This window comes from Pinus tabuliformis, chromosome 6 (genome assembly GCF_031772625.1).
Source record: "Pinus tabuliformis cultivar Carrire ecotype Pingquan chromosome 6, CPIR1, whole genome shotgun sequence".
Classification (NCBI taxonomy): domain Eukaryota; kingdom Viridiplantae; phylum Streptophyta; class Pinopsida; order Pinales; family Pinaceae; genus Pinus; species Pinus tabuliformis.
In genome coordinates, this window is record NC_142292.1 from 1,588,026,321 (window position 1) to 1,588,046,290 (window position 19,970).

Consider the following 19,970-nt stretch of genomic DNA (forward strand, 5'->3'; position numbering starts at 1 on the left):
AAATTTCGGGTCCAAAAAGGTGGTTATCCTCCACTTCCTTTTCCACCCAAAAACCAAACAAAAGTGTAGGCTAATGAGATCCACGGTCAATGCCCGGCTAAGGTGCCTTTTGTTTAGCCAGCGCACCCGAAACCCGTCCGATCCGGCCCCTAAAGATCTGACGCATCTCCAACATTTCAGAGCGGAAAGCTGCACGTCCTTTAAAAATCCAATCAGACCCGAAAAAGAATAAAGCCCAGCAGTCTATAAAGTTTTGGGTCCGAAAAGGTGGTTATCCTTCGCTTACTTTTCCACCCGAAATCCATGCGATTGCGCAGGCAAAGGTGATCCATGGTCAACTCTTGGCGAAGGTGCCCACTGTTTATCCAGCACACCTGAAACCCGTCCAATCCATCCCCTTAAGATATGACACTTCTCCTTCATTTCGGAGCAAAAAGAAGCACGTTCTTTAATTTCAAATCAAACCAAAAAAGGAATAGGGCCCATTAGTCTATAAAGTTTCGGGTCCGAAAAGGCGGTTATTCTCTATTTACTTTTCCACCCGAAATCCAAACAATTGGTCAGCGTGCGGTTAAGGTGCCCGTTGTTTAACCAGAGCTTTTCTCCTATAGTGAGCTCTTTTTCGCGCCAAATTCTTCTCTCTCCACCTACGAAAGGCTTATTCTTCCGCTTTCTCCAGTTTCCTCTGGTATTCCTTCGTGTTCAGACCTGGTGGTGTGGAGTTCTTCCATGTCTTTATCCGCCTATCTTTGACAATCTTCCCGCAGTTTTCCCAAGGGTATTGAATCCCACTCATATCTTTTGTAACTATCTTTGCATACCACTCCTTCATTCGCCAGATGATCAACGAGCTTATTTGCTTTTCTGCGCACATGAACGAGTTTGGCTGGTCTCAGGGTTTGTAGGTGGGCATGTATGCGCTGAAAAACCTGCAAAAGCCACCACTGTGTGGAAACTTTTTCGGGTGCTTTTCCATTGCAGAGCTGCTTGGCTGCTTTAATGACCAATTCTGAGTCAGCTTCAATAATGGCATTATGAGAATTTGCCTTTATCAGTATTTCCAGGCACTGTTCTAAGGCCATAAGCTCCGCCATGTTGTTTGTGGCTATGCCCAGATGACTATGAAAGATGTCCTTTATACACCCTTGCTCATCTCTTATAGCCTCGCCAAAACTAGCCATCCCTGGGTTACCTTTAAGGGCTCCATCTATGTTGATTTTCAAGAAACCCTGAGGTGGAGGTTGCCAACAAACCTTACTAACATTTATCTGTCTAACATCCTTGTGTGTGCTCTGGGGAACAAGTGACTGGAGACCCAATCGCAGCATTATACTATGCTCATGGGCCCGAGTCAGCCCCTTAGTAGGTCCCCCTAACATGGCCCCAACAATTTCTTTGATCTGTCTTAAAATCTGTGCAATAATGTTTTGGGTTGATTCAGATTTGCTTTTGAAAATCCTACTATTTCGTTCTTTCCAAACATTCCAGATTAGGAAGCCTAGAGCCAGAGTCTAGGCGCTGTTTATGAGCTCATTGCTAGAGAAGTTTCTTCTCCACCCACTCAGAGTGTTTGCAATGCTAAGGCCATCCCTGTCAGTTTGTCTGAAAACTGAGGCCACCTAGTCCCACAATGTAGAGGTGAAAGGGCAAAGGTTGAGTAGGTGTTCCATCGTCTCCTCCTGTGTACCACACAAATAGCATTTGGAAGGACCGACAAAACCTTTCTTTAGAAGATGGTCCCATGTGAGAATTTTCTTTTGTTGAACCAACCATATGAATATCTTAATTTTCATCCAATGCGGGTTTTGCCAAAGGTTCTTCTAGGTCTCATTTGGGTGCTGATAAGCACACCCTGTGTCTATCTACTTGGCTTCTTTGAGGTTAAAGTTACCTTCTGTGTTCCTTCCCCATCTAAGTTGATCAAACGAATTGGACACCAGAATCCTCCTTTGTTCCAACTCCATAGCCAGAGAGTTTGCCTGAGCTTTCAAAGGACTCTCTTCTTGATAGCCTAGATCCTTCCAGGTTCTCCATTTGTCATTGCTCCTTTCCTGATCCCAGAAATCCTTAACCAGATATAAACCTTTGTTGTCAGTGTCATTCTTGAGATCGGTTAGCTCTTCCCTAAATAGGTTTGGTTCTTGCTGCCAGTTATCCTCCCAGAATCTTGCCAAGCTCCCATCCCGGATCTCCCAGAAACTATGCTTCTGAATAATGCTTCTATTTTCCCAAGCATGATTCCAGATGTGGGAGCCCTTGATAACCCCAGACATTCGAATATGATCCTTCTCTAGCCAATTTTGTGCATATTTTTGTTTCCAAACCTTTGCCCAAGGGGATGTTGATTCCTTTAGCCATCTCCACCAAAGTTTTGCACCTGAGACTCTGCTAAGGGTTTCGGGGTCATGAAGCCCCAAACCACCATGGGTTTTGGGTTTGCAGAGCTTATCCCAAGCTACCAATGCCCACTTCTTTTTCTCCTCCCCTTTTCCCCAAAGAAAATCTCTTTGTATGTTCCTGATCTTCTGCATAACTCCTTTTGGGGTAGGCAACGTTGACATCATGAAGATAGGTATGGCCTGTAGGACAGCTTTTGTAAGTACAAGGCGCCCTACTAAATTCAGAGATCTGCATGTCCACTTCCTTATTTTGTCCTGAAGTTTGTTAACAACCAGCTCCCACACTTCCCTGCTCAGGGGTTTGTCAGTGAGGGGGATACCAAGATATTTAGAGGGTAACTGATCCCTTTGAAACCCTAGAATTCTGGTGAGGTTTCTTTGAATAGCAATGTCAGTGTTAAAAAAGAAAACTTTAGATTTGTCCAGGCTTACCTCTGTACCAGCAGCCATGGAAAAGTCATTCAGGATTTGTTTAAAAGCTTTGGCTTCCTTGACCGTGGGAATGCCCTGCAGCATAGTGTCATCCACAAACTGTTGGTGAGTTGACACCTCACCATTAGTGGTGAATTTTAAGCCCTAGATTCTTCCCTCAACATTTGCCATTTTTATCCCTCTTCCTAGTCCTTCCATCATGAGCACAAAGAGGAAGGGGGAGAGCGGATCACCTTGTCTTAGTCCCCTGGAAGGTATGAAAGTACTTGAGGGCGAACCATTAAGAAAGATTGAGAAACTAGCTGATGATACCAGGGCCATGACCCATCTGATCCAATTGTGGTCAAAGCCATAGGCTTTCAACATTTCTTTGATATAAGACCAGCTTAGCTTATCATAAGCTTTTGCTAGGTCAAGCTGTATGATCATTCCAGCTTGTTTGTTTCTTTTCAAGGAGTGGACCATCTCATGTGCTTGTATGATATTGTTGAGAATCTGTCTTCCTTCCACGTAACCAGTTTTCTCCTCAGAAATGAGAGCTGGGAGGAGTGGCTTGAGTCTATTAGTGATCACTTTGGAAATGATCTTGTACACCACATTACATAGAGCTATGGGTCTGAATTTGTCTGGTGTGGTGGCTTTTTCTTGCTTCGGAATTAAAGAAATGAAGGAGGCATTGATAGCCTTCAGGACCGATTTGGATCTTCTTGAGTCTTCCACTGCGTCTAGGATGTCTTGTTTGACTGTTTTCTAGCAGGCTTTGAAAAAATCTACATTAAAGCCATCTGGGCCAGGGGCTTTCCCATTTTGCATCTCATTGATAACTTCCCTGACCTCATCTTCTGATATTGGTCGATTGAGATTGTGATTGTCTTCCCTTGTTACAAGCTTGGGGATGTACTTTGTGAATTTCTTAATAAACTATGACCTGTCTAAGATCGGCTCCGTTGCTATGCTAAGGAAGTGTTGCACTAGTGTAGACTCCATTTCTTTGTGAGTAACCAGCTCTTTTCCTTGTGAATCTCTGAGTTTCAAAATTCTGTTATGTGACCTGTGACTTAGAGTTGATTTGTGAAAGAATTTTGTGTTTCTTTCCCCTTCTTTGATCCATTGAACTCTTGATTTTTGTCTCCAGAAAATCTCCTCTTGCCTGCATCTATCATCCCATTCCTTCTGAAGAACAGTAGATTGTGAATTCCTCTCCTCTGTGAAGCCATCTGTGATCATAATCTAATTGATCCCTTAGATTTGTCATTCAAGTTCTTTTTTGGCCTTGAAAATGTTACCAAACTGCTTTTTATTCCACTCTTTGAGTTTGAATTTGATGTATTTGATTCTTTGTTGTAGCATGTACATTTTAGTGCCTTGACGGGGCAACTTTTCCCTCCACCATTTCTCAATGTTGCTAGTGAATTCAGGGTGAGAAAGCCAGACATTTTCAAATTTGGAAGGTATGTTCCTTGGTGAGCCAATAAACATGGCTTCAAGTTGGACCGACCAGTGGTCTGATCCTCTATATGGAAGGATAACAACTGACATGTCAGGGCCTGTGAGAAAAAGGTCTTCTGAGATTAAGAATCTATCCAGTTTGGAGGCAACTTGAGAAGCTCCCCCTCTCTTGTTGTTCCAGGTGAAGATGCCATTTATTGTTTCAACATCCACTAATCTCATGTTATCTATGAAGTTCTGAAAGGCTGTAGAGTCTCTTCCTAGTGTTCTAGTTCCACCTTTCTTCTCTGTAAGAGATTTGATCATATTGAGATCACCTGCCAGAATCCAGGGTAGATCGGGATGTCTTCCTCTTAGCTCCTCCAGGGAGGTGAGAAACCTGAGTTTGTCTTCTGGTATTTGAGGTCCGTAGACATTTGTCATCATGTAATGTTCCTTATCACCCACCGGCTGTATAACCATTGAAAGATAGTTCCTGGATGCTTCTGCATCCACGATGCTAAGTTTTTGGGGGTTCCAAAGCATTAGAATCCCACCCATCGAGCTGTTTGCTTTAACTTCTAGATATTCAAACCTACTTAACCAATTACTGTGGACACCTTTGATTTTTTCCATCGAGCACTTGGTTTCTTGAATGAACACCATGTCCGGTTTTTCTTCTTTTATTCTACTGCTAAGATTTCTTTGCTTCCTTTTACTTCCTAGACCCCTTATATTCCATGTTGTAAAATTCATTACCTGAGTTGATCATGAGTTTTCCACATTCTGTCAGCAGCTCATTCTGTTTTTTCCTTCCTCTTTTCCTACCCGGGTTCTTGGAGGACTGTCTCTGTGTTTCTTCCATAATCTTCATCCCTTTATTTTCCTGGCTATCATGGTTTCTTTTGATTCCAGAATTCTTCGTCTGTGAGCGCCATAGGAAGAGCTGCTGAACCCTATTAAACTCTTCCTTTGGCAGGGAGTCAACTCCTTTGTTAATACCCTATTCTAGAAATTTTTCCAGATCCAGGTTTTCCTTCTCAAGAATCTCCTATAGTTCATGGTCCTTTGTTCTTGCCTCACTTGGGATCATTTCATGATTCCTTTTGAGCTCCATGATTCTGTGGTTAGCTATCCTCTGGTATGTCCTCCATACTAGTGTCCCTGTCCTTCTCATCCGTTTTTGTTTCCGATTCTTGGTTTTCCTCTTTATTTCCTGTATCTTCGTCTAGGATTTTGAACTATTGTGGCTCCACTATCCGTCCTCATTGATTTTCTTTGGATTCTTTTTTCCTCCTTTTCCTTTTCCTTTTCCGGCTACCTTGGTAAAACCCTCAGGATCTTTACTTGTGGTGGTTTTTTTTGTTGTTTTCCACCTTGTTTGTTGGGAAGTCTCTGTAACGGTGTTTGTGTTCATGGAATTTGCGGCATCGGAATGGTACGTGCTCATAGTCTACCGTTTGTTCCCATTCTTCATCTTAAACTTCTAAAATGATCTTGTCTGGGAGTGCTCTAGATAGGTCCATTTCCACACAGATTCGGGCGAAAGAAGTGTATTTGCCTCTCAATGTCACATTTGATGTCTTAATAAAATGACCTAGTTTATTACCAATAGCTTTCAAGGACTCTGGCATCCAATAATCTAAAGGAAGGGAGTATAGTCTTATCCATACTGGTACTGAGGTGAACGTTTCTCGTTCTGGGACAAAATTGATCACCCACAGTCGCATGTAAAGGCCTGCAGCAGCGTAGAAGTATGGTCCTCCCTCGAACACTCTGTCTTTATCTTCTAAGCTTGTAAACACCACCGTAAAAAAGCCCTTGGATCCAAGGTGCAGGGTTATGTCCCCTTTGGGTTTCCATTGGTTTCTTATCCATGCATGTAAAGCTTTCTCCGTCGGCCAGATCCCCATGAATTTGCATATGATCGCATGTTCTGTCATGTGATCTCTGTGAACTTGAAGCGCTGGGTCACTCAAAACAACCCTAGGAGTGATGGTCGTTTTGGGTTTGCAGATCCCTGTCGCCCTTTGGGGTTCATCTTTTCGACTGCCCCCTTCTTTCCTCTTCTCCCTGCGATCTTCCTCATGGTTGCTTCTCTGTTCATGATTTTTGATATTTCCTGTATTGGTATCCTCATTTATCGCCTCCACTGGTTTCTTGACATTGTACAGATCCTTTTCCTTGCTTCTCCCTGCTCCATGATCCTCCATGGTTGACAACACCAAACTCTAGCTCAAAGCCTAGTTCTTCTACCGTCTTTCGTTCACCAAGATCTTCTGAAGTGTAAATAATGTTATAATCTATTTGATTAAACAATGTTTCCAACAAAGCTCACTTTCTTTTCTATTTGAAGATATTGTTAGATATCTTTAAAATTGATAAGATTCACCTGTACCTTATCGTTTTAAACATATTCAAAAAAACATTTCACTAATAAACAAATCTGTGTTGTATTTAACATTAATAAAAAAGAAAAATCACTTATCATTAATGCAAAGTATTCGTACCACTTATTTGATTAAGAGCTTGTTTTTTGAAATATAAATTTATTTGGTCAAGAGCTTGTATTTTTTGGGAGATAAGGAAACAGGGTAACAACCAAAGGTCAAAGGTATTTGGCGAAAGTGAAAGCCATTTCCTAAGGATCACCAAATTTTCCACTGAAGGTACATTCAAATTTTCCTCGATTAATAATAAATAAGTGTGCATTTGTTGTTACCAGCCAAATATAATTGCCTCATTGCTGATTTGCAAACTAAATTAAAATAAATTTTGTGAAAAAAAACATCTATCTTCGAAAATAGTAGAAAACAGCTTGCAGGACACTTACCATATAAAACGCAATTCATCTGCGTGTCGTCCATAAAAGGTTAATCTTAGAACGCCGCTGGGTTAATGTTACAAAACCGCCTGAATATGTATACCGCCTGCTTTTTTCAACGGTGGATTTGAGGAGAAATCAAAATCAATTCATCTGCGTGTCGGCCATAAAAGGTTAATCTTAGAGAGCCGCTGGGTTAATGTTACAAAACCGCCTGAATATGTATACCGCCTGCTTTTTTCAACGGTGGATTTGAGGAGAAATCAAAATTTATGTTACATAAAAAGCGGACGCGAGAAATTAGAATTTTGCCGTTTGAAATGTAGTGGATTTAAAATATTCTTGAAAAGCAAACATCGTAGCAGCTGTTTTAACCCATATATTTGGCATTCGTTAGCTTGGCTTCTTGTAGTTATTTATCCACTGTGTAGCAATATATCTTAGTTTTTTGAATTTTCAGTCCCCGTTTTCTTTTAATTTTATTTGTAGGTTGTGTTTCTGGTTGATCTGTTATTCTTCGTTTATATTTTTGTGGGCGTGGCCATGCATTTTGGCTTTTACATTCCATTTCCTCTTTTAATTTCGTTTGCAGTTCGTGTGTTTGTGTGTCTGCATTTTTCTTTTTAGTTCGATTTGATTCTTTGTGCGGGATTTAGAGAAGAAAAGTTTAAAGAACAGATGGAAACGAGTGCCATGAATTTTGGTTATGAAGCGTAATAGCTTGAATGGACCAAGAAGGTACAGTTATTTTCTGATTTGTTTTCTTTAATTTCAACCTATATAACTATCTAGATGGTTCCTTACTAATAAATATTTGCATAATCAGGTGTCCTCTATGCTGGATAATGGCTGCCAGACTGGATTGGTTTGCATACAACTTAGATGGTTTTTCCATTGTCACGTTCTTGGAGAAATATCACTGGGTCCTTCAATAGAGAGTTAGATGGTTTTTCCATTGTCACGTTCTTGGAGAAATATCACTGGGTCTTTCAATAGAGAGAGTCATCAAAGATGCTCACTCTGAACTCGCCCATTGCGTTATTTTTTTAAGGTAGTTTTGAATCTTGATTATCGTGGTTTTGGCGCCATTCAGGTTTCTCAACTTTAAAATGGGCACTGTGTTTCCTTATATTTTCCGTTTTGCCCATAGTTTCACCCCTCATAAGCATTTCCTGCATGGATGGCTTCATTGTGGGCTTTGCAGTGGTATATTTTCCATTATGTACTGAATCTTTATCCTTCTGAAGCGGTATTTGACTGGTTTGCAGTTAATGGAGGTGACCTGGAAAAGACAGAGACGGACAATACACAATATTTCTTTATTCGAGGTGAAGTTGGCGGGTGCACCGTGCCGTTAATTGCTGTGGTTCTCGTATATACATCGTAAAACTCCACCGGTAGCAGGTACAGCTTCAACCTCAGCCCTACGCGCTTCACTGCAGGTACGGACAATTCCGTGACCGTCATCCTTTGCCAGTATTAATAAAGAGTCCGAACTTTAATTTTAGCCTGAAAATAGAGAAAAGTACAAATAGTACGGAATTCATAGGTGACCATAGCCGAGGTTGGGATTGTTGCCTGACATTTTCCAAGGTTAGCGTTTAAATTCCGCCTTTAAATTCATGTCTCGTTTGTTTCGTTTTGTTATCGAAAAGATTGAGGAGCAATTGGATTTAGGTTATTGGAAACAAATTCAAATTACATTTTAATGGATTATTGGATTTAGGTTATTGGGAACAAATTAAACTTACATTTTAATGAATATATGGGTATGACAGGGCAGAGAATACATCAAAATCTTCTTAGGTTTAAAATGGGCATGGCAGGGCAGAGAATACATCGAAATCTTTCTAGGTTTACAATGGGGGTTTAAAATTGGTAGGGGGAGAATACATGGAAATCATTGTAAGTTTTAAATTGATGTTTATTTTATTTGGATTTTTTATTAGTAAATTGAAAATATATATATATATATTTTATAAAGTTAGACATTCTTCATTCCAGATGACAAAACAAAATTATGACATACTAAAGTTCAGGTGGTGGGTCTGCCCGCAGGAAACCAGACCGCCACTTTTTGGTCTTAAAACCTGACCAAAATTTGAAAATGATTTGCTCCTTTTTCTTGTCATAACTATGTTTTTGTCTATTACTAACTAAGCTAACAATAGGAGCATGACTTAACACCCAGACACAGTTATGTTTTATCAACATTTAAAACAAAAGAAAAGACTCAGCTTAGCTAATCCTCGTCCGACGAGTTGACCGGGGCAGGCTTTGAGGCGCTGGTACCAGGCTTCAGCTGCTTCTGCTCTATGGCCCATTTTAGGTCCAACAACATTTGTTCCATGTTCTTCAGCAACAGATGGTTTCTTGCTGCCTGGACTTGGACGACCGCGATCTCTTTCAGGAGAGTATTCTTGATATTATCCGCTTCTTCCGCCAGCTAGCTTTTGAGATGCTCCTCAGCCTGCTTGCGTTCCTCGTCCTCCTCTTCACGGACGGCCTGATTCACCTCCATAGCCCGACCAACCACATGTTTCATAATCCAGTAATGCTGAAGCGTTTTATTGAACAGGGAGTTTCTGCCTCTTGTGGTTCCTGGGTCTGGGATCAGATCCTTCCAATCTTCACGGGGGATTTCTTTGTTATCACTGATATCCCGCAGCTCTCGCTCCCACCCATTGATTTGGGTGCGGATCTCCGGAGGAATCCCGACCATGTACGCGTTTATCGTGTGCATGGTCTTTTCAGAGTTGGGCTTCCTGCCCCGTTTGCTTGGATGGCTACTGGTGCCTTCTTCCCGGTTCTTTGCAGATTTAGCCTTCCTCGGTGCCATCTTGCCACGGACTTGGGACCTTGAAATTGTATGGGCTTTTCTACCTATCACAACAGAAAACCACAAGTCAGTGCTATTGAGTTGAAACACTGTCGTAATCCACTCGCTGACCATCCCGGCTTCAGCATGGCTGGTAGTCTGCACCCTTAAAACAACACTCCTAGCGAAGCGGCTTAAGACCCGCCTCCCTCTCTCATTAGCCCAAGAAAACCCGCGCCAGACAGCGTGGCGAAGCGCAGCAAACCGAGCCATCTGGTGAGGATAGCTTCCGTGTTGAGAGCCACGGAAGAAATCCAGGGAACAGATATGGCCGGGGCTGCGGTACCCATCTTGGAGCACGACGAGACCCAACAAAGCCCCCCTCGCCTCCCATCTCTCTGAATAGGAACCAGAACTATCGCCATGCAAGGCCTCCCCTGCTCTGGAGGGAAAGAGGAGATTCGACCGAGTGCCGGGAAGGCCACTATCAGTTCTACTACTGATATTCTGCTCACTAGGGCGGAACATTTCTGGTCGAACAAGGATAACGTAATTGCTAGCTAACATAATGCCTGGAGGACAGGGATGATAGTAAACATACCACCTTTTCTTGCCGGAGCCGGGGAAGGGGCCTGGTCGCAGGGTCGCGCTGTCACCTTTCCGCTTTTTTTCATGGTTCTTACCAAACTGTATGAGCATTCCCTCTACCTCCTCAGGCATATGGTTGTTATCTACCCGCTGTCCTACCAACCGGGCCTCCACTTGGCCATTTAATTTTCTGACTAACAGCCCTGTATCCCTATCTCGGGATGAGGCGTGACTTGACCGACCTGCTTTATGCGTCATTACTCCAATATTCTCCCGGCTGCTCCTGCCGTAACCTTTCTGTACTCCTTGTGCCACCTGTCGTCCTTCCTCTGTCAATTATCCCGACTTCCCAAGCTAACTCCAGATCCTTCCTTGATGATGTTTCGTTTCTCGCTTCTTCTCCATCCCCGCGACCTGTCCTACCTTGCCCTGTCATCTGCCCGATTCTATCATTCCTATTACTGCTGTCCTTTCCCACGGATGTGCTGTCCGTTCCCATCCGCTGCGATCTTTCCCCACAGCTGCTGCGTGCCGCCTGATCCTGGCCGTTCGCCTCGGGCCTGCCTTTACCACCCTTATCGACGTCAAGCAATTGTTGGAGGCGGTCTCTCTCCTCCGGGAGCAGTTGAGACAGACCTTCACTGTCGATCTCTTTGCCTCGATTCCGACTGCCCCAGTTCGCGAGCCAGTCCGCCGGTTTGTTTCCAGATCGTCTAATGTGAGACGGAATTAGGTAGTCGATTCTTGGCAGGAGTTTCCCGATTTCTCCTACAAGCCATGCCGTTCTCCAGCTCTTACTGATTTTGTCCGCTGGTTGTTGCTGTTGTAGTTTCCTGACCATGTCTACCACCAACTTCGAGTCTCCCTCAATTTGGAGTCTCTTGAAATTAGCCTGTAGTGCAATTTCCAGGCCTCGTTTCAAGGCATGCAGTTCGGCTTCGTTATTTGAGGCTTCCCCGCAGTCCATCGCGAAGGTTCGCAGGGTTTTGCCCCCGGCGTCTCTGAAGACTCCCCCAATGCCAGCCTCTCCCGGGTTATGTTTTGCGGCGCCATCGAAATTAAGCTTTATGAATCCCTGCGGGGGATGGCGATACTGGTTGCTTTCAGCCACTTCCCTGATCTGGTCTTTTCTTTTGACACCCCCATTTAACATACTCTGGTTTACCTCAAGTCTTTTCAGGATTGCCTCCTCCATTTGCGATGCCTGCTAGTCTTCGTCCTTCCAGCTTTCCGTTAGGATTGTTTCACGTATGTTCCTGGTGGTTTGTTCCCATATGGCTGCTGGGGATTTGGATTCCGCTTTGAAGATTGCCCCATTTCGTGCTTTCCAGATGTTCCAGAGCAGGAACCGGCAGAAAGGAGCCATGCACGATTGACCACTAGATTTTGATAAGGTTTTCTCGGCCAGTTTGCTATGGTGTTTACAATGTTCCGGTAATTTCTGTGGCGGCGCTCAAACAATCTGAAGTGACTTTCCCACAGGGAATTGCTGACTGTGCATCAGTTCATCAAATGTTCCATAGTCTCCTCTTGGGAATTGCAGAGTGCGCAGCGGGATGGACCTTGGTGCCCCTTCCTCTACATCTGGTCCCAGGTAAGCGCTCTGCCGTGGAGTATAGTCCAAACAAAGAATGAAACTTTCGGCCAGTGTTTGATTTTCCATTGTTTGGTTTCCCACTGTTGATTTTGATTGACTTTTTGGTAGTAGGCTTCTGCTATTGAGAAATTACCTTGAATTCGTTTACCCCATCTAAGAATGTCGGACCCTGTTTTCCTTGCTACTTTACGAGATGCCATCTCTGTGTAATACTCGTTCCATCTGTCAGTTTCTGGGGCCCCTTCCCAATCCTCTTTCTGTTTCCAATTGCGCCAATATCCTTCTTCGCCTGATTTCCAGAAATTGCCGACGGTTATTGCCTCAGCCTGGGACGTGAAAGCGTGGATGTCGTGAAGGTTGTCCTTATGGATGAGTCTTTCGCGTTGCTGCCATGATTCCTCCCAGAACCTGGCCTTGTCCCCTACTCGTATTTCCCAAAAACTGTGATTCCTTATTAGGTCTTTGTTGCCCCTTGCCAGGTTCCAGATTGCTGAACCTCTAATCTCCGTCTCACTTCTCAGACTTCCTTCGGGTTCCCCTGCCGCATCGTATTTTCTTTCCCATATCTCCTTCCACAGGTCAGGGCGGCCCTGACTCCACCTCCACTAGAGCTTTGCACCCATGACTTGGTTGAGGACGAAGGGGTCTCGAAGCCCTAAACCGCCATCTTTGGGGAGCCGACTTAGCCACTCCCATGAAATTAAGGCCCACTTTCTGGACTTTCTGGTGCCATGCAAGAGGAATTTCTTGAACAAAGCGACCAGCGTTTGGCTTGCTGTCTTTGGGATAGCTTGGCACGAGATTTGGTAAATTGGTATAGCCTGCAGAACAGCTTTCAGAAGGATTAGCCGGCTTGGGGCATTCAACGAGCGAAAGGTCCAGTTTTCCATCTTATTTCGGATTTTTTTGATTAGAAGTTCCCAGTTAGCCGTCCTGTATTGATGCTCATGCAACATAATGCCCAGGTATTTTGACGGGAAGGTTCCGATGTTGAAGCCCAGAGTGCGCGCTAAGAATCTTTGGGCAGCCTGCGGGGTGTTGAAAAAAAACACTTCTGATTTGTCCTTATTAATCTCCGTCCCAGAAGCTTTGCTGAATTCAGATAAAGTTTTGATGACTCTTTGGGCCTCCTTCAGCGTGGCTTGACCATATAGCATCACATCGTCTACGAATTGCTGGTGCGAAACCGGTATATCATTCCCGCAGATTCGAAGGCCCTTTAGCTGATCCCTGGAGACTTGAGCCTTAACCAACCGACCCAGGCCTTCCGCAGCTAGGATGAAGAGAAAAGGAGACAGGGGGTCTCCCTGCCTGAGCCCGCGGGAGGGAGTGAAGGCTTCGGTGGGGGTGCCATTTAACAGAATTGACATCACGGGAGTGCCAACCATGGATAAGATCCAGTTTATCCATCTTTGGTCAAATCCATAGGCTTTAAGAATGCCTTCTAGATATCCCCAGCTAAGGCGGTCAAACGCCTTAGCCAAATCAAGTTTGATAAGCATGCTTGGGGTGCGGGAGTTTTCAAGGAGTGAATCACTTCCTGGGCCACTATGATGCCATCTGTGATCTGCTGCCCTTTGACAAAGCCTGTTTGTTCTGGGGCAATGAGATCTGGCAGGATCGGCTTGAGCCTGTTTACCATGACTGTTGCTAAAATTTTGTAAACAACATTACATAGGGAAATGGGCCTGAAACCCTGCGGTTCCTCCGAGCAGCCATTCTTCGGGATTAGAGCCAGGAAAGTGGCATTCAAGCCCTGGTGCATGCGCTTTGAACACTTGGATTCCTCCACTATGTCTAGCAGGTCATTCCTCATAAAACTCCAGGCCGTCTTGTAAAACTCAATGGTGAAGCCATCAGGTACCGGGGCCTTATTTTTTGGTATTTTGTTAACTACCTCTTCAAGTTCTTCCTTGGTGATTACCCTAAGCAGAGCCAGATTTTGATCTCTGTAAACTTTCTTAAGGATATGATGGCAAACCTTGTCTATGTCCTCAGATCTGTTGGCATTTGGTTCAGTGAGAATGCCTTTGAAGTGTTCCACCAAGAGTTGTTCTATTTCTGTTTGCTGTGTCACTCTGTTTCCCTGACTGTCTTTCAAGGAGAAGATTCTGTTGTGCTGGCGATGGCTCAGCATTGCTTTATGGAAGAATTTGGAGTTTTTTCCCCCCTCTTTTAACCATTGGACCCGAGATTTCTGCTTCCACAGAATTTCCTCTTGCTTTCGCCTTTCTTCCATTTGAGTGATTACCCTGCCTTCCTCCTCAGCCAGCTCTTCATTTCGTCCTTCCGAGATGATTTGCTGCTGTATTCTTTCCAATCTGGACTGGAGTTTGCCTTGCTCCTGCTGAATATTGCCGAATTCTTCCCTGTTCCACTTTTTGATTTTGCTCTTGATTTTTTTGAGTCTGAGCTGAAAAGAGTGCATTTTGCTGCAGCCTTCCTTTCCACTCTTGCTATCCTGCCACCAGCTCCTTACTTTGTCTAGGAAATCAGGAGCTCTAAGCCAGAAGGACTCGAACCGGAAGGGCCTCTTTTTATTCGGATTGTTCAAGGCTATTTCGAGCTTTATTGGCTAGTGGTCGGACCTTATTGAGGGTAGGATAGAGGCTTCGTAGAAGATATCCAGCCCAATTATGTGCTTTGAGATTAAAAATCTGTTCAGCTTTGATGCAATTTGTTTGGTCCCACCTCTTCTGTTATTCCAGGTGAATTTCCCGTTTATAGTTGGGATATCAACCACCCTTAATTCTGTTTGAACGTCTTTGAATCTTTCCATCTCTGGGTCTTCTCTGCTTATTCCACCTTTTTTCTCTTCTCTAGAAGTGATTAAGTTAAAGTCACCTGCTAGGATCCATCTCTGCTCCTGGTGCATATTTCTGAGCTTTGCCAACTGATTGAGAAACAGGCCTCTAGCAGCATGGGTATGGGGCTTGTAGACAGCCGAGATCGCCACTTATTCACTTTGCCCTATGAGCCTGAATCTCCCTGTCAAGATTCTTGACATTCCTATCCACCAGTCGGTTAGGACTTCTGCTAGATTCCAAATAATTGCTATCCCTCCTGCACTCCCTTTGGCATCTATAGTTACATGTTCATATCTCGGTTTTATTTTATTGAGAATTTCCTCCATCTTCTGGCCTAAGATTTTAGTTTCTTAGATAAGCATAATTTGGGGTTTGTCCTTCTTCAGTCTTGCTGCCAGATGTCTCCGTTTTCCTTTGCTGTTTAAGCTTCTAATATTCCAAGATGTCAAAATCATTGGTTAACTTGGGATAGGTTTTGGAATACCGCTGATAGCGGGACCACTCTCCCTGTATTGACTAACATTTCGCCCATGAGTTGGATAGAGTCCTTAAGGTTTTTTCTTCCTCTTTTTTTCCCCCCTTTACCTTGTCCTTGCTGATCAGGTCTGCTTTCCTGTTGGGTCTCTTGGAATTCTTCTGGTGAGGCTTTGCCTTTTCCAAGTTTTGCTTTATATTGCTAGAAGGTTTCCGCATACAACCTCTTTTGTTCTTCCGGAATAAACCTCTCATCCAGGTTCTTCCATTCGTTCAGAAGTTTTCTTAAGACTTCTTCCTCTTGACTTAGATCTTCCCTGCTGGTCTCTTGGTCTGTCTCCATTTGTTCGGCTTGTTCGTCTTGTTCCTTACCTTTCTCTGTTGGCTTGTTCGGGGCTTTCCTTTTTGAGTGGTTTCTTTCGCAGCTCTCACTACTGTCTGACCCCTTATCCTCTTGATTTTCCATTGGTTGGTCTTCCTCTTCATTCTCTCCCTGCAGAATTGCAAAGCTGTTTGGTTTCTCTGGGGTTGATTGTTTTTCCTTCCTTCCTTTCTGGGGGGTTTCCTTGTTTACTTTCCTTTTGTTTTTCACCGTTTGGTATTCCTCCTGATCTGTTGGCTTTTTCTTTTTTTGCACGGGGCTTGTACTTTCTTCTTCCTCCCTTGTTATCGGGCATTCCTTTGCCCGATGTCCATGGACATGGAACCTACGGCACCTAAACGGGATGTGTTCATAATCTATGTTCTGCGGCCAAACATCTTCATGATATTCAAGTTCTATTGTGTTTGGGATGGGGTTTGCTAGGTTCATATAAACACAGATCCTAGCGTACGAGGTGTATCTTCCTTTCTTCGTGGTTTCTGCTATTTTCACAAAACTGCCTATTGAGTTTCCTATCCCCTCCAAGATTTCTGGGTCCCAGAAGTCTATGGGGAGCCCGAATAAGCGAACCCAGATAGGCGCAGCTAGAAAGGTTTCTTTATCAGGGTTGTAGCATTCTTCCCAGAAACGCATGAACAAACCGGCATTGTAATAGAAATACGGGCCATTTTCAAATACCTTTTCCTTATCTTGCAGGTTAAAGAAGATTACCGTGAAGAAGCCTTTCGCTCCCAGCTTGAGCTCGATGTGGCCTTGGGGCTGCCATTTTTGTTGAATCCACTTGGTAAGATCTCTTTCCAACGGCCAGACTCCTACGAACTTGCAGATAAGGGCATGATCCCTCATATAGCTTTTGTACTTTTCCAGTTTATTCGCTGGAATCACGAACCTGGGTCTCTGCTGCACATGGCAGGCACTTTCCTCTGCGGCCTGTTTGCCAGGAAGTTCCTAGCACTGGTCCTGCGCTCTTCCGTTCCTCTGTCTCCTGGCTACTCTGTCCGTCTCCTGCCACCGTATCCCGATAGGAGGGGATCTCTCCCCTCCTGACATCTTCTGTCATACCTTTGTTGCTTGGTTCTCTGCCAATTTCTGCTGGTCCGGGCTACTGACGGCCTTCTGGCCCTTCCTTCACGCTGCCCCAAGGGTTTCACCACCTTGCCGCCATTAGGTTTTTTGTTGCAGAGCTCATTTCCTGATCAAAGTCCGTTTTTTTTCTACAGTAAATTGAAAATATTAATATTTTGAATAAATTAAATATAATTTAAATCAATTTAATATTTTTCAATGTATTTTCTAGGTATGGCATGGCATGGCAGAAAATACATTGAAACCTTGTGTTTTAAATTGGTAGGGCAAAACTGGAGAGCTCTGCAACAAAAACCCTTATGGCGGCAAGGCGGTAAAACCCTCGGGAGGCACGCAGGGAGAGGCCAGGGATAGGAACCAGATCGGACCCGCAGGAAACAGCAGAGAGCTAAGAGACAAAAGGCATGACAGAAGATGTTAGGAGGGGAGAGATCCCCTCCTATCGGGATACGGTGACAGGAGACGGCCAGAACAGCCAGACGACAAAGGAACATCAGAACGCAGGACCGGTGCTGGGAGCAACCTGGCAAGCAGGCCGCAGGGGAAGATGCCTGCCATGTGCAGTGGAGAGACCCAGGTTCGTGATTCCAGCGAATAAACTGGAGAAGTACAGATGCTACATGAGGGATCATGCCCTTATCTGCAAGTTCGTAGGAGTCTGGCCGTCGGAAAGAGATCTTACCAAGTGGATTCAGCAAAAATGGCAGCCCCAAGGCCACATCGAGCTCAAGCTAGGAGCGAAAGGCTTCTTCACGGTAATTTTCTCAAACCTGCAAGATAAGGAAAAGGTATTTGAAAATGGCCCGTATTTTTATTATAATGCTGGTCTGTTTATGCGTTTCTGGGAGGAATGTTACAACCCGGATAAAGAAACATTTCTAGCAGCGCCTGTCTGGGTTCGTTTATTTGGGTTACCTATAGACTTCTGGGACCCGAAAATTTTGGAGGGAATAGGAAACTCAATAGGAAGTTTTGTGAAAATAGCTGAAACCATGAAGAAAGGAAGGTACACCTCGTACGCTAGGATATGTGTTTATATGAACCTAGCAAACCCCATCCCAGACTCTGTGGAACTAGAATATCATGAAGAAGTTTGGCAGCAAAACCTAGATTACGAGCACATCCTGTTTCGATGCCGTAGGTGCCATGTCCATGGCCATCTGGCTAAGGAATGCCCGATTACAAGGGAAGAAGAAGAAAGGAGGGCCCCCCTGCAAAAAAATGAGCCAACAGACCAAGAAGGGTACCAAGAGGTGAAAAGCAAAAGGAAAACAAATAAGGAACCCCCACAGGAAAACAGAAAGGAAAAACAAACACCCCTAGAGAAATCAAACAGCTTTGCAGTACTACAGGAAGAGGGCGAAGAGGAGGACCAAACCATGGAAAACCAAGAGGATAAGGGATCAGACAATAGTGAGAGCAGCGAAAGAACCCACTCAAAAAGGAAAGCCCCGAGCGAGCCAATGGAGAAAAGCAAGGAACAGAACGAAGAAGCTGAACAGATGGAGACAGACTTGGAGATAAGCAGAGAAGACCTAAGTCAGGACGAAGAGGTCTTAAGAAAGCTATTGCATGAATGGAGACACTTAGACGAGAGATTTATCCCGGAAGACCAAAAGAGGCTGTATGCGGATGCCTTTCAGCAGTATAAAGCCAAACTAGAAAAAGGAAAAGCCACACCAGAAGAACCCCAAGAGAGCCAGAAGGAAAACAGAACGGATCAGCAAGGACAAGGAAAGGGGGGAAAGAAAAAAAGAGGCAGGAAAAATCTCAAGGACTCCATACAACTCATGGGGGAAATGCTGGTCAACACAGGAAGAGTGGTCCCGCTGTTAGCGGTGTTTCACAACCTATCCCAAGTTAACCAATGATTTTGACATCTTGGAATATTAGAGGCTTAAACAGCAAAGGTAAACAGAGATATTTGGCGGCAAGACTGAGGAAGGATAAACCTCAAATCATGCTAATACAAGAAACAAAAATATCAGGACAAAGGATGGAGGAAATTCTCAATAAAATAAAACCAAGATACGAACAGGTAACCATAGACGCCAAAGGAAGTGCAGGAGGGATAGCAATTATTTGGAATCCGGCAGAGGTCCTAACAGATTGGTGGATAGGAACGACAAGAACCCTGACAGGAAGATTCAGGCTCATCGGGCAAAGCGAATGGGTGGCAGTCTCGGCTGTCTACGGGCCCCATACCCATGCTGATAGAGGCTTGTTCCTTAACCAACTGGAAAAGCTAAGAAGTATGCACCAGGAGCAGAGATGGATTCTGGCAGGTGACTTCAACTTGATAACCTCCAGAGAAGAAAAAAAAGGCGGAATAAGCAGAGAAGACCCGGAGATGGAACGATTCAGAGACGTTCAAGCAGAATTAAGGATGGTTGACATCCCAACTATAAACGGGAAATACACCTGGAACAATAGAAGAGGAGGGTCCAAACAAATTGCGTCAAGATTGGATAGATTTCTGGTCTCGGAGCACATAATCGGGCTGGATATATTCTATGAAGCCTCTATCCTCCCCTCAACAGGATCTGATCATTGGCCCATCAAGCTCGAAATAGCCTTGAACGATCTAAATAAAAAGAGGCCCTTCCGATTTGAGGCCTTCTGGCTTAGAGCTCCAGACTTCTTAGATAAACTAAGGAGCTGGTGGCAGGAAAGCAAGAGGGGAACGGAAGGCCGCAACAAAATGCACTCGTTCCAGCTCAGACTCAAAGAAATAAAAAGCAAAATCAAGAAATGGAATAGGGAAGAATTCGGTAATATCCAGCAGGAGCAAGGAAAACTTCAGTCCAGATTGGAAGGAATACAACAACAAATAATCACGGATGGACGAAACGAGGACTGGCAACGGAAGAAGGCAGGGTAATCAATCAACTGGAGGAAAGACGAAAACAGGAAGAAATTCTGTGGAAACAGAAATCTCGTGTCCAATGGTTAAAAGAGGGGGAAAAGAATTCCAAATTCTTCCACAAAGCAATGCTGAACCACCGCCACCACAACAGAATTTTCTCCTTAAAAGACAGGCAGGGAAACAGAGTAACACAGCAGAAAGAAATGGAACGCCTCCTGGTGGAACATTTCAAAGACATCCTCACGGAGCCAAATGCCAACAGAACCGCG

The 19,970-nt window shown here is 44.2% G+C and overlaps 2 protein-coding genes across 2 annotated transcripts; one reads left to right on the forward strand and one right to left on the reverse strand.

Annotated features, from left to right (window-relative positions):
• Positions 1 to 4,082: 4,082 nt before the first annotated feature.
• On the reverse strand, positions 4,083 to 4,820 carry LOC149264884 (uncharacterized). Its single transcript, XM_089401139.1, has one exon. The coding sequence runs from the start codon at positions 4,818 to 4,820 to the stop codon at positions 4,083 to 4,085; it is 738 nt and encodes a 245-aa protein (XP_089257265.1).
• A 12,419-nt stretch (positions 4,821 to 17,239) lies between these two features.
• LOC149264885 (uncharacterized) lies at positions 17,240 to 19,716 on the forward strand. Its single transcript, XM_089401147.1, has 2 exons — positions 17,240 to 18,673; positions 18,874 to 19,716. Exons 1-2 carry the CDS (start codon positions 17,240 to 17,242, stop codon positions 19,714 to 19,716), a joined length of 2,277 nt encoding a protein of 758 aa, XP_089257273.1.
• Positions 19,717 to 19,970: the final 254 nt, after the last annotated feature.

What these genes read in the sequence shown, in the direction of transcription:
- LOC149264884 (XM_089401139.1), bottom strand. Translation starts at nt 4,820, where the DNA reads ATGGGTGGGATTCTAATGCTTTGGAACCCCCAAAAACTTAGCATCGTG.
- LOC149264885 (XM_089401147.1), top strand. Translation starts at nt 17,240, where the DNA reads ATGACAGAAGATGTTAGGAGGGGAGAGATCCCCTCCTATCGGGATACG. An exon ending in GAGTGGTCCCGCTGTTAGCG is followed by an intron (nt 18,674 to 18,873) that starts GTGTTTCACAAC and finishes AGATACGAACAG; the next exon opens with GTAACCATAGACGCCAAAGG.